The sequence below is a fragment of the Chenopodium quinoa genome, unplaced genomic scaffold (assembly GCF_001683475.1).
Source record: "Chenopodium quinoa cultivar QQ74 unplaced genomic scaffold, ASM168347v1, whole genome shotgun sequence".
Lineage (NCBI taxonomy): Eukaryota > Viridiplantae > Streptophyta > Magnoliopsida > Caryophyllales > Amaranthaceae > Chenopodium > Chenopodium quinoa.
In genome coordinates, this window is record NW_018745413.1 from 5,732,926 (window position 1) to 5,746,886 (window position 13,961).

Here is a 13,961-nt window from a genome sequence, read left to right on the forward strand (position 1 = left end):
TCTGTCTACTTCCTGAGAGACGGGTACTCGTAGGGAGGACGAAGATCTCCGAAAGGAATATTCTGAAGCAAGCCGTATTGTCTTTTTACCCTGCAGGGATAATAATAAGTCATACGGGACACACTTGGAAGACGGCAGAAAGGTTGCTTGTTGACACCAACCATCCTTTCTATTTTCCACCATGGGACAACCCACTTGATAGCAAAATTGCGGGATTCGAAGACCCTTCTCCACTCATGGCGCCTAATTTTAGAGAAGCGTTTCTTCCTCCTCACGAAGCAATTGGGGGTGTACTTCTCAATGCTGTCCGGAGGGCTAATTAATTCTAGCCTTTCCATTAGCCACATCTATAAAAAAATTGCAATGCAAATAAATTATTATTAGAATACAAAAATATATTTTTTGATTTCTGTAATTAAAAATGTTATTTTTCTACCTGTAATAAAATTGGAGAGCCGCGAAAAGGTGCCTTTGGGTTCCTTTTCAATTCATCAAGACTAATCATAGTCTCTCCAACTATCAATGGCATTGGATTTCTCCCTGATTCAATTTGTTCTAGTACGGTGGTTATAATTGATTGACCTTCATTATTTTTACCACTACTAAGAAAAAATTGATTAAGCATGCAAAATAAGAAAGCCCTTCTTCTATAAATATGAAAAGATTCAGAAAGAGGTTTATCAAAATAATGGTGTGCAAATTCTTTCAAATTAACTATGTTGCCATCTACTATTTTTGATAAATCCCTTTCTTTTAAATTGAAGAAGCGCTCAAAATTCTTGTAATAATATGCATCTACTCTAGGGATTACTATGACGTCTATTGAAGGGAAACCTAAAATAGCACCAAATTCTTCTGGCAAAGGGCTAATCTCATCATACCCTATTCTAAAGCAATGAGTATCAACATTCCAATATTCTAGAGCGGTATGAATGAAATCTAAGTCAAGATCCACCCCTTTGATGCCATAAATTCCCCCCAAGTGAAACAAATCTAATTATTTTCTTTCTCTAGCATTAAGAGATCGACACCATTCATGAGTGTATTGCGTGAAAGTTTTGGTGACTAGAGACATGATATTATTTTTCTAAGGCCAAAAATTATTCTACTTACTAAAATTATGAAAAGAATCGGCTGGGAAGGGGGCTATTTATGGACGATTTAGGAGCAGTTTTAATCGGGGTAAAATACGGAGTCAGCGCTATTTGGCGCTAGACGCCGCGATTGGCGCCACACGCCAAGTGTAGCGCCTGACGCTACACCCAATTGCGTGGCGCCAGCTGGCGCCAATCTGCCACGTCATCCGCGCTTTCCAAAACCGCGTTTTTACCTTAATTCGAGTCTGCTAATGACTTTACGGCTTCTTTATCTTTTTTCTTAAACATCTTTTTATTCTTTTTTTAATTAATATAACTATTATATTAATTATATTATTCTTTTTTTGATTTTATTTAGGTTAATTTCCAAGTTTTTATAAACCCAACATTTTATTTTCCTTTTCCTTTTTTCATTTTTCTTTTGGGGGAGAGAGTCGGATACCCTCCATCAATAATAAAAATGACGGAATTTTTTCACACACAAACACGCACGTAAAAATAATAATAGCAAACATAAATAAACTCATAATAGTATGTATATACTTATCGTCCTGATAAAGCAAAACCAAGTCTATGAAGCATTACTTGGGGGCTACTTAACGAAAGATAAAGCAAAATCGTACCGCCACATCCTCAGCCGGTACAGGAACTGGAGCTAACAACGGCAGTAGCTCCTCTGCATAGCATTGCCCAGGGATCGTGCAAGATCACCAAGGGAGACCAGCTCCCTCTAACATGCTCAACAACCTCGCGGCGCCAGGACACTCAGCCACTCGGTGAGGTTGTTCTACCTTTTTGCAACATATTTTGGGTTCTTTGGTACGCCAGTTAGCCCCTCTAAGCAATTTGACACGATTTTTAGTAATCGGCTTGATTGCACCAAGTGATCGACCTGATGAAAGATCGTCTCACTTAGCTTAAAGCGCTTAAGCATTGGCTCATTGACAAAAGGCACCGTCATAGTGGTTCATTCGCAAAAGGCACCGGCATACTGGTTCATTCGAAAAGGGCACCGACGTACAGGTTCAAAGCAACGGAAGCACCGACGTACAGGCATAGCAGGAGAAAAGTTCAAGCGAGCTTTTAAAGATCGACAAGCGGAGATCTTCGGTAATTTCCTCTGGAAAATTATCGCATCAAATGAGGATGGCTTCAAGCGAGGATATCTTCGACGGCATTCCCTAGCTTGTGGAGAGTAGTCACAAAAAACTGAAGGTAATTTCAAGCGAAGTTGTCTTCGACCGTGTTCCCTTAGACGTGGAATATTATCAATGCGGATGAAGATTGTTTCAAGAGAAATAATCTTCGATAGTATTCCCTTGGACGTGGAATATTATCAATGCGGATGAAGATTGTTTCAAGAGAAATAATCTTCGATAGTATTCCCTTGGACGTGGAATATTATCAATGCGGATGAAGATTGTTTCAAGCGAAATAATCTTCGATAGTATTCCCTTGGACGTGGAATATAATGAGGATTGTTTCAAGAGAAGCAATCTTCGATGGTATTCCCTTGGACGTGGAATATTATCAAAGCGGAGGAGGATCGTTTCAGGCGAAGCAATCTTCTATATTGGAAGCAGTTACAGGCGTAGCGGTTTTCAAGCGGGATAGCATTCTCTAGCTTGCAGGAGGTCATCAAAACAAGGATACAGCAGCAAATCGGTCACTTTCACAGACGTGTGCTCGACTGTGCAAGATACGCGTTTCTTAACTCTTTTATCTGTTTAACTAACGCTAGTTTTCAGGTATCGGCGTTACAAGAATGATTTAGGATCGCCGAACGTTCTGAATCATTCTCCGTCCCTATCGCTACTTTGACTTTTGTTTTCGAAACTTGCGTTTCTCCAAACTCAGTCAAAGTGGGGGCTTCTGTAGACACCCATTTGTGTCTCCCCAAAACTAAACCCGGTGATGAGTACCTTTCGCGTCGAATCATAATCGAATGAAGTGAAAGTGTGGAAAGTTTAGTGTTGCGGATAGTTTTAATTTCTTTTCTCTTCTCTTTGTTTTTGAAAACTTATTTTAAGAAAACAGCCAATCCAGTTTGGTTGATCCATGATATGGGTCCACTAGTAGTGTAGTTGGATGGGGCTTGACAAGAGCTTTCCAACGATATATTATAAGCCCAATTCCGATGAATATTGAGGAAGTTATGGCCAATTTACTAAACTGGGCTCGGTTTGAGCTTTATATGCGGCCCAATGATCTAGAGGAGGGCCTAATATGATTTATCATTCCTAATGCAATTAGGAATGGTTTTAGTCTTCTAGATTCTTCTAGAAGGTTCTTTTCATTCCTAATTCAATTAGCATTGATTAATTGACTTTTGTTGACTTTTCAGAGTTTTAATTAAAATCAAAGAGCATTTTTGAGAAAAATACGATTTTATCCTCATGTACGACAATTTTTATCTGATTTTAGGAAAACGCGTAATTTTCCAGATCAGCGCCAAACGCCAGCTGTAGCGCCTGGCGCTATGCTTGGCGCCTGGCCCTAGTGTTGGCGTCTGGCGCCAACAGCCAGCGTTGGCGCTGGTTCTGTTTTTTGTGCGCCAATGCTCTGTTTTGATATTTTATCTTTTTGGCTGATTTTCCCTATAAATAACGTCGTAAAAACTCCGTTTTCATTCACCTACAACCAGTTTTCATTCATCGATTTTCTCATTCTCTTTAATCATTCACCATCTTTCTCTCTTTTTCTAAACTTGCTTTTTACATACAAAATCCCGCATTCACAAGATCTAGAAACACCTAGCCAAGTTCGAAGTTACCTTCGCCTTAGGCGTGAAAGGTTTAATTTCTGAGGGTTTGGTCCCAAATCTCTCTTTCAATCATTTAATTTAATTGTTTTGTTTATTATTTTCCTTGAAATTACTAACGCGTGTATTTTGTTATTAGAAAGAGGTACGAGGCATCAAATTAAGTACTTTAATGGTTTTTATTGATGTTATGATGTAGAAATCATGTTTATGTTGTTATTTTGATTCCTAGTATCATGTCTAGGGTAATTTTAATATCAAGTATAATTAAAAGTATGATGCCTTCTATGTTCTTCCTAATATTTATGATTGTTAGTATCATACCTAGGATCTTGCTATTATTGTGCTTTAGCGTTGATATGATTATTTTAATCATGATTATTATTATTATTAATTATAATTGTTATTATGGTGATTATTTTTAATTATAATTATTATTATGATAATTTATTATGTTGCTTGATATTTATTGCTTGATCACATCTTTTATGCATGTTTAAAGGGAATTTGTACTTGTAATCACGCTTGATAATATATTAATAATCTTGTTTAGGGTTAATTATGATTATAATAAGTGATCGCCAATAATAGTTTTATTTGTGCATTAATATTCAACCAACATAGATAAACAGGTTTAGGGTTAATCCTAATGATTGCATGTTAGTAAAAAAGCGCACATGAATACGATCTGAACAAAGTAGAGGCCTATTATTAGGGCAGGTTCAATCTCTTTTAGGTTGGATTTTTTACCTTCATCCCCGAACCCTTATGTGGTTCAAGACCTTATGGAGTTGATGATCTCTTGGATTGTTAAGAGGTGAAACCTTCACCATGTGAACGGTTTACAAGTTCCTAAAACTTGTTGGCGACTCTTTTGCTCTATCTTCTTCCCTTTTGGACGCCACCGTACTTAAGTGTATGATCACAGTGGGGTTCAAGCAAGGGGATTAACGCTTGAAATTTATTCCCTACACATACATTTCAAATAATTGAACCAAAATATTCCCGCCTTGACCAAAATATTTCGGGAAATTTTAAAGATTAAATATTAGAAATTTCCCACTAGTTTTACGACTATAAAACTAACTCCCCCCTCCTTAAATGAAGAATAACAACTAAATATTACTTCCTAGTTCCCACAACTATGGGCAACCCACCCCATGAATGCACCTACCATTTTTACTCATCGCCATCCAAAAGGCCGAAACCCGAAAATGAAGTGTTTGTAATTTGTGGGAGCATAAAAGATCTAGCACTGGTGCATCTTCAAGCTGAATTGGGAATTCGCACGCTAAGGGCCAGGAGCAGAATGAATATGTTCAGCTCTCAACTTGCAACGATCGGAAGGATTGGTAACAACGCCGCAGAAATCCGATTCCATCCAGAGTACCCATTTCTTAGACCCTTCAAGATAAGAAATCCCCTCAAATTTAGGAAGGAGGCATATTGCATGTTACATTATATGTTTGATCTTTATAATGTTTGCTTCTTTTTTCAATTATCTACGCTTCAAAACTATGTTTATAAATTCACTTATTATGAGCACACTTATGGGCATATATCGACGTTCATGAATATATTTATGAATTTAGAGGATTGGGAGGTAGTTTTAAACTCGCTGCAGGAGGAACATGGTGATGATGCTTGGGCCTTGATGTCACTAAGAAGGGAGTTCTGTACTCTTCACCTTGATGATTTGAAAGAAAGAGAAGAGGTTCATGAGAATGCGAATGAAGAGGAGAAAAGAAAGCCTAAGGGAATACTTAATTGGCTTGAATTCGGAGATGAAGATTTTTGTGATGTGTTCAATGTTAATGAAGTGAAATATAAAGATTTTGTTACTATCATGTGCGACTTGAATGGAATCGAAACCTCATTGGCAAGCAGAATAGTGAGCAACCTTCCTTATGATAATAGCCATGACCCCCCAGCATACATTGAGAACATCAAAGATGCCTACGAAAACTATGGCTTAAAGCTTGAATGTCGTGTTAGGGGTAGTTCCGACTCCGGTCGTGAATCAGACGAGTACAACAATTCTGATGAAGATGACGAATGGTAGATGTTACAGAAGGGGGAACAACTTCTACATTAAAATCAAAGTAATTATTGATTTTGTTTAGACTTAAATGTAACCTTTTAATATAATTATTGTTATTTAAATATGTAATGTTATGGTTAGTATTAAATATGTATTGTTAATTTGTTACGGTTACGATTATGAACCTAATATATGTTTCGTAATTTAAATTATATGATGACCCAAAAACAAAAATTAGTTGACTTCAAAAATATCGTGTGTTAAGGGAAGACGTGTCCATATTACATGTGACCCTTGAATAGTTAGAGATGTGTTAGTAATTCGTGTACTAAGCGTAGTTGACGGTATTGGATTGATAAGACTCATAACCATAAAGATTAAAAACAATGTAGTTGTTGTAACTAAATAATGTACTTTCTTTTGCAATAAATACTACAAACTAAGTTATCCATGCATTTATATTTTTTTTAAAAAAAAAAAACTACATTAAAGTATCTCTCTAATACTCCCTTTTGCCAATACAACTATAACTCCACTTATCACTCCCTATATAAGGGAGTCACTATGCAATGTACTTCATCAATTACTTTACAAATTCCTCCATCTTTAAAAACGCCTACCCTTCTAAAAATATTTGACTCATTAGCTCCTTCTCCTAATCCAGACAAGTTCATGTATTCATCTGACGGCTCATCAGAGGAGGAATCACTTGATCTCACAGACGAGAGAGACGATTGTGTTGTCATAACTGGTAAGCCACTTACCACCAAAGTCAGTTTGTTAGTGAAAGGAGGGGATGTTGATGACAATGGGCAACCAATCGAGATGAGTGTTGACAACCGTTTACATACGGTTTTCTACGAGTACGCAGCTATGGTAGGCCTTCGTCCTAAGGACCTACGATTGTGGTGGAGGGGTAATCTTGTTACACCAGAAGACACTCCATTTAAACTTGGATTGTACATGTCCGAGGTTATTCTTGCGTATGACAAGGTACTACAAAATTTCTTTAAAATCGTAATCAGTTATATAATATGATGGATGGCCTTTTTTTCTTCCTTTAAAATAATTATACATGCTTTAGTAAGAATCAAAGTAAACGTCAAAATTTAAGGAGTAGTAGCAGCAGCATGTTTTAGTAGACAGCCCATTTCAATGCTACATTTCACAGCTTCATGTAAGTGTTGAAGTTAATGAACATCATTATTAGTAATATGGCAAATAATTACTCATGTATTGAAACTACATTGTCTATGTGCAGGAGGGCAAAGGAGTTCCTATTGATCCACCAGCACAGGAACCAATCAAGCAACAAAATAGTTATTACGGTATGCACTGTAGCATCAGGCCGTGAGTCTCATCGATTTTCTATTCGCAAAACAGCCCGTGTGCATGACCTATACATGAAATGGGGCTTAAGTCACAACGTCGACGCTCAACGTGTCCGTTTATGGGTCAATAGGGAGGACTTAAACGATGAGAAGACATTGGAAGAGGAGAATGTTCGAGATGGGGCTGTGGTTTGGGCTCACATTGAGCCTCGTGGTTTTAAAAGGAACGACCACATTAGGTTTAATGAGGCTTACTACAGATAAGCCTAAGATTTGATTAAGCCACAGTTGTACTTAAATTATAGCTGAAATTAGTATTGTGTACTACTAATGTAGATGGTTTAAAATAACATTGACTAAGAACCAATTAACTAGTAATGTATTATGAAGGTACTAATGTGTAAACTAAGAACCAGTTACTGTTCCCTTAAGCATAATATATTAAGAACCATGAACATGTTTTGGATATATATGCACTTTGAAGATGTGATGTACTTAAGTAAGTTCTTAACAAAATCAAAATTTCGTTGGGTTAAGTAAAAAGTGACTAAGATCGATCGAAATATCCCACTTTTTACTTGACCCAACAAATAACAGCCCAAGAACCAAAGTTCAGAACATAGCCCAACTTGATGAGACTAGAACAAATGCTGGCCCACATAAAATGGCCCTATACAATTGCAATCCATTAACTTAACCAAAAAAATTACCAAAATAGAAGTTAATAAGCAGGCAGGAGGAAGAAATACAGAACCCGGGGTGTAATTAGTTCCAGGACATCCTGTCTGGCTTCATTGAATTCTGACAGGAGGTCTTCAGCAAGCAGCCAGGACCTCTCTACCATCAAATCCTCAACCTAGCAAATCAGAAGCTCAGCTGTATTATTTTATACCTTAGTCAAAATTAATGCTTGAGGATATAGTTAACGCACTTACTGGAGGCATTTGTTTCAATATTTTAGAGGCGTTGCGCTTGATTGCAATAATCATGTGTACTCCGCAGCTATGACTGTAAAAAAAGTTCAACAGAAGAAAAACAAGTGTCTGAATCTGAAGAAGTTCACCAAAAGAAAAACAAGTGTCTGAAAGGGCAGAAGTTCATCAAATAAAAATCAGTACATAATGGACATGGAGAGCAACTCACATATCGCCTTGCTGAGCCATCTCTAGGGAGGTCCGAGGCCAATTAGTAATGGTTCCTATTGGCCAAGAAGGATCCATGCTTTGAAATGCAACATCCATGGCAATGGCCTGCAAGCCAATCAAATTAATTCGCAATTAGAGGGACATATGGTTGACCATTTGGTTGAGGATAAGATAATAGAGTGGTGCCCAATATTGAATGGATGTTGTACTCCTGAACCACATACCAGCTGAGAGACTTCTACACTCCTACTTTCAGCTGCCTTCTTGGTTTCAATTGAATCAATAACAACAATCTCCTCCCTGTTCATTGAAAATGCCACGCACCACCAATGTCCATCGAGTACGACCGGGACAAAAACCTGTCATTCAGATTAAACAATCCACTTACTTACCCTTTTTGTATAATTATCCACCTAACCTTTCCAGCTTCAAGTCCACAGCTAAACATTCCTAATACTGATTTTTTTTTTTTTATTTCTTAGAATTGATATCTATTTACAATGGAAAACCTAGCTCAAAATACACAATTTACTGTTATAATAATTAGTTGTTGTTTGGATGTCAAACACAAAATCCTCACCTTTCCTCATTTCCTATTTGAATCAGAATATACTTTACCAAAATTAAATAAATAAACCAAAACTGTGATTTCTTGCTTTACTAAATAAATAAACCAGAACCCCCCAAACTATTGAATTTCTTTCTCTGACAAGGAAGATAGGGTAAAGGGAATCACAAGAGACTCAAACTTATCATCATTGAAGTAATATTTTGAAACCTATGAAAATGAGTATCGGGAGCAGATGTTTTTCTTTCATACCATTAGGAAGCCCCAGCAACTAAGGATAAATGGTAACTATGCTAATAAAACTTTCCCTCACATGGACTAACTAGCCAAATGTATGATATTTGTAACCAAATTGTATGTTACTTGAAAATGGTATGGTTAGAGATTTCATACAGACAAATTAAAAGAGTTTTAATTGGAGGTTAGTAAAACCCTTTTATTGAATACACAAGAGAAGTAAACACAAGCAGCTTGGGAATGGGGTGTGATAATAAGAATGGATGTAGTTACCTAGTGACTTCAAAAAAACAAATTTGTCCACTAACTACATAAATGAAAGACCCTTTGAACAAAGATGCAGGCTGAAAGGGGAATTTACCGACAGCAAAGTGAAGGGGCGGATCCATAACTTACCACATTGACTTTGTTAGGGACCGTCTCCCTAAGTTGTTTGCAGTATGATTTCACTAACTTCTGTATTGCAAGCAAATGTCCATTACAATGCAATACCATCATCTACAACAAACCAAAACAAAGTAAGGAATAAGATGAATAACAATTCAAAACTTAAAATTTGTTTTCTTACAAATTCTTTTACTTACTCCGAAGGCAGGATCAAGCATGAAACGCCTACTCTTACCAACAAATTGCATCTCCCAAACCTTCTCATATATTTTAGCTGCAACCCTTACATACCGCATTGAATAATAACGTGTAAATTATGAATTTCCTTAGCACACAACATAACATATCATGGACTGAGACTAGAATACACATATACCTACCTAGCTAGAAATCTGCCCCATACAACTAGCAACCAAACCACATATACTGACGGGCGCACACTCCCCATCATATTTCAATTAGGCAATATCAGTCCTAAAAATAGAATAAAAATCATATCAAAAACTCAATGTTATGAAACAATTAAATAATCAATATTGTTAGACGACAAGTATAAGATGAGGACTCACTCCAAATTCCTAACTCGTCCATGACTAGATGAATGATCCATCACATACTGGACCAATGGTTCTCGAAACCGACGAATATACTTCGGTCGCCAGTGAATAACATAATCGACCGGCAATGTTGGAGGGCCAACAACCTTCCTCTGCCTCCTGCTGCGCTCGACTTTCCTCCTTAACATCTCCATCTGGATAACAGTCCTCTGATTTATCGGGGTAGTCGGTTCTTCTTCAGATTCATAAGGGACCTCATTAATCTCCGATTCATTAGACACTTCATTTGACTCTATCCTTACATTATCAGTACCAATAGTTCCATGTCCCTCAGTCAGCCGTACAGCATTCGGTGCACTTAAATCACCAATGCCTGCACCATTCTGTGCACCATTCTGTTGTGCACCAGAAGCAGCTTTTTTCCCCTCACCAACCCCACCAGTATCATCAATATTCCCCTCAACGCTTCTTGCACCAATCTCATTACCAACATGATTAGTCTTTCCCTCAACCATCCCATCATTGTCATTTCCCTCTACCATTTCACCACTATTCTCATTTCCCACCCCTTTAACCTCACATAGGATTTTCAAAACTGCATTGTCTGTCTTTTTCAAAACTGCATTGTCAGAAATACCTGCATTCCCATGATTATTATCCAACCCTGATCTACCCTCACTAACATTTACATCAACAAAATTATCATTTGCATCTGCAAACTCATTAAAGCTTGCATCATCATTGGTCAAGGTGTACTTGCTACCCCTGAACCCACAGCCTGAAGTGTCAACGTTCAATGGTTGCTCAAGTTCCATAATTGGTACACATGAAGTCACAGTCCACACCAAATCATTAACTTGTTCATGAATACCCCTACTTGAGTTAACCTCCTCACTATGAGTGTTGTTCTGACTCGCATTATCCATCAAAACATTATGAGGACCATCTTCCTCATCAACACCAAATTCCTTTTCATGGGACTTTGAGGCAAAGTCCCTAACCACACTTCCCTGATCATCAACAGGTTGGTGTTGATCTGGTACATCCATATTTGCTTCATTAGCAGGAGATTGATCACCATCTGCTTCATCCTTATCTTCACTCACATGCAGATCTTGCACTTGAGGACCTATAAAAGAACAATACATAAATATGAAGACAAACCTAATATTAAAACCTAATATTCAATGTGGACAAGTATATCACTACCTTCCCGTACTTGATCCAGTTCCTGTTGCCCTACATTTTTCTTCCGAACAAACGGACGGTCCGATATTGCCTTTCTTCTCTTCTTCACATTTTTTGTCAACATCTCCAAATCAATATCATCTACATCCATAGGTCCTTGTTAGACTTCAGGATCCTTAGTATTCAAAACACTCCTCAGAACATTAAGCACCTAAATCAAATCGTAACAAAAAATTTAAAAAAAAAAAAAACATAATAAATGAACTTTCCAAAAGTATAAGTACTGAAATAAATACAAAAACCCTTACATCTACACAGTCCTTTGAATTGTTCCCAACACATGGAAGGATATCATCTGCTTTCAAGGGATGTGGGCGCCCGTAGCTCACTAACAGACACTAAGCACAATATTGTAATCATCAGCTTTCAAAATTTTAATAAGTCAATTGATTGGAGTGAATAAACTCAGTCTTTAAAGCACTTACCCCACGACGTCCAAAATCACCCGAGTCAAACTCATCATCTGATATTGCCTTGTTCATTTCCTGTCTCGACCAAACTTTCATCCTTGGGAATACACCCCAATTCAACGGAGTCCGATTAAGGCGATCAAGATAAAAAATCTACATTTTCAGAATAAAATAATATTAAATAATTATAAACATTAATCATAAGCAATACTAACTATTTCCATTTAGCCAAACAATTCACTGCAATGATTAAGAATCTTATAGCCAAGAAAAGAGTACATCCCCCACTGCTTGTTGCTGAAGCATTACCATAGAATCTTTTACTAAACTGGCCTAGTGCTTTCATAAGCTGATCTAGGACAAACTCACACCAGTTATACTCAGATGCATTGTCCGCAACACTAGCTCCATGTAGGAATGACTTCTTCAAACGATGGCATGTCGATGAGCACAACACATTCAGAGCATACATTAGGAACACCTTCTTAAACTCACTTTCCTCAACCAAAGGACCCTCCAAATATTCAATCAAATTCTTCCTGGTAATACCTCTTGTACCGCATGGATATAATGTGCTATATGTATTGTACAATCTATCCTCGACTTCTTTGTCCACTACCTTGTCCGGAACAGCCCGTGGACCATATGGAATTCCCAATACCCAACACACTTGCACAGGGTCCAAAGGCAAAATTTTACCATCCACAGTCAACAAACACCTTCGGCTCACATCAACTCTAGTACACAACCAGAAAGCCAAAGTCCGTGGAAGTCCCTTACCAACACAATAAAACAAGCCGCCAAATCCCATTTCCTTAACTAAACGAATCTTCTTTTCGTCAAAGTTCCCTAGCACCCTTCCCATTGTCTCCACGGGACAGTTCACATTCATTGCCTACAAAGTACAAGTACCACAACCATTAATAAGCCTATTAACTATGCCACACAAAATTGCTATACTAATATCAAATCATAGGGATGAAGTATCCATAACATTATACCTTCTTATGACTCTTGAATGAAGCAATAACAGTTCCTGAATCCTTCACCCTCCCTCCTGCGATTTTCGAATTATCCTGCAAAATAATAAAAGTTAAAAACCCGGAAACAGCTGGGGGTTCCCAAATCAATGCTGGAAACAACCGAGGTTTGAAAAAACAATGAGGATAATTAACCAAAAAAAACTTCTAATCCTAAGTGTCCAAAAAAACTTCTAATCCTAAGTGTCCAAAAAAACTTCTAATCCTAAGTGTCCGAAAAAACTTCATAAGACTTCATAAGTGGAACTTAATATCAACTTCAGCACAGGGCATCGCTGCAAAACTAACCTAATCAAAATCAACCAACAGGTCTGCCCATACCTATACAACTTCTAATCCTAACTGTCCAAAAAAACTTCATAAAACATCAACATGAAATTAATTATAAATTAACCAAAAACTAGCAAAGCAAGTGAAAGCACATATAAGTGGAACTTAATATCAACTTCAGCACAGGGCATCGCAGCAAAATTAACCTAATCAAAATCGAGCAACAGGTCTGCCCATAGCTATACAACTTCTAATCCTAAATGTCCAAAACAACTTCATAAGACATCAACAATCAATTATAAATTAACCAAAAACTTGCAAATCAAGTGCAACCCAACTCCCAACAAATAATAAAAAAATAAAGCAATCACCAACTCATAAAATTACATAACGTATAAACAGCTATTATATAAACAAAGAGCAAAAAACCACTCACCACATATACCTGCGGATCTATTTTACGTTTCCTAGCCTTTGCTTTGCGTTCAGCCTTTTTCACCTACAATAACCAAAATAACCACAAATTACCACAATCACAATCACACATTATCACAAAATAACCTTTAATGAAACAAAAATCACAGTATATTGCATTACCTCTTCATCACTACTGTAGCATTAACTAACATCTCCACTAGACACAACACTATATGATTCATATACACTTTGAGAATCAGGAGCATAAGAATTATCCGATGCCAACAGTGATCCAGACGATAAAGACTCAGAATCAGAATACAAACCGCCAGACTCATCATAAAATCTCTTAATGGGTGTTTTGCTTTTGCTTTTCCTTTTGCTTTTGCTTCCTTTAACATTCCCTCCTTTAACATTAACCTTACCAACAACTCCCTTTTTCACACTATTAC

At 37.2% G+C, this 13,961-nt stretch overlaps 2 protein-coding genes across 5 annotated transcripts; one reads left to right on the forward strand and one right to left on the reverse strand.

Moving 5' to 3' along the window:
* Positions 1 to 6,337: 6,337 nt before the first annotated feature.
* On the forward strand, positions 6,338 to 7,855 carry LOC110713357. Its single transcript, XM_021891818.1, has 2 exons — positions 6,338 to 6,892; positions 7,161 to 7,855. The coding sequence occupies exons 1-2, from the start codon at positions 6,464 to 6,466 to the stop codon at positions 7,251 to 7,253; spliced, it is 522 nt and encodes a 173-aa protein (XP_021747510.1). The 5' UTR covers positions 6,338 to 6,463; the 3' UTR covers positions 7,254 to 7,855.
* Positions 7,856 to 9,764: 1,909 nt separating this feature from the next.
* LOC110713356 lies at positions 9,765 to 12,174 on the reverse strand. Of its 4 annotated transcripts, XM_021891814.1 has the most exons (7): positions 12,092 to 12,174; positions 11,798 to 11,935; positions 11,621 to 11,710; positions 11,334 to 11,453; positions 10,137 to 11,253; positions 9,948 to 10,041; positions 9,765 to 9,849 (listed from the first exon to the last, which is right to left on the reverse strand). In XM_021891814.1, the coding sequence occupies exons 3-6, from the start codon at positions 11,652 to 11,654 to the stop codon at positions 10,026 to 10,028; spliced, it is 1,287 nt and encodes a 428-aa protein (XP_021747506.1). In that variant the 5' UTR covers positions 11,655 to 11,710; positions 11,798 to 11,935; positions 12,092 to 12,174; the 3' UTR covers positions 9,765 to 9,849; positions 9,948 to 10,025. The 4 variants fall into 4 exon arrangements, with proteins under 4 accessions (XP_021747506.1, XP_021747507.1, XP_021747509.1 ...); XM_021891815.1 differs by having other exon boundaries at positions 9,765 to 9,841; positions 11,798 to 12,117; XM_021891817.1 differs by lacking the exon at positions 12,092 to 12,174 and having other exon boundaries at positions 11,334 to 11,523; positions 11,798 to 11,813.
* Between the last annotated feature and the right edge of the window lie 1,787 nt (positions 12,175 to 13,961).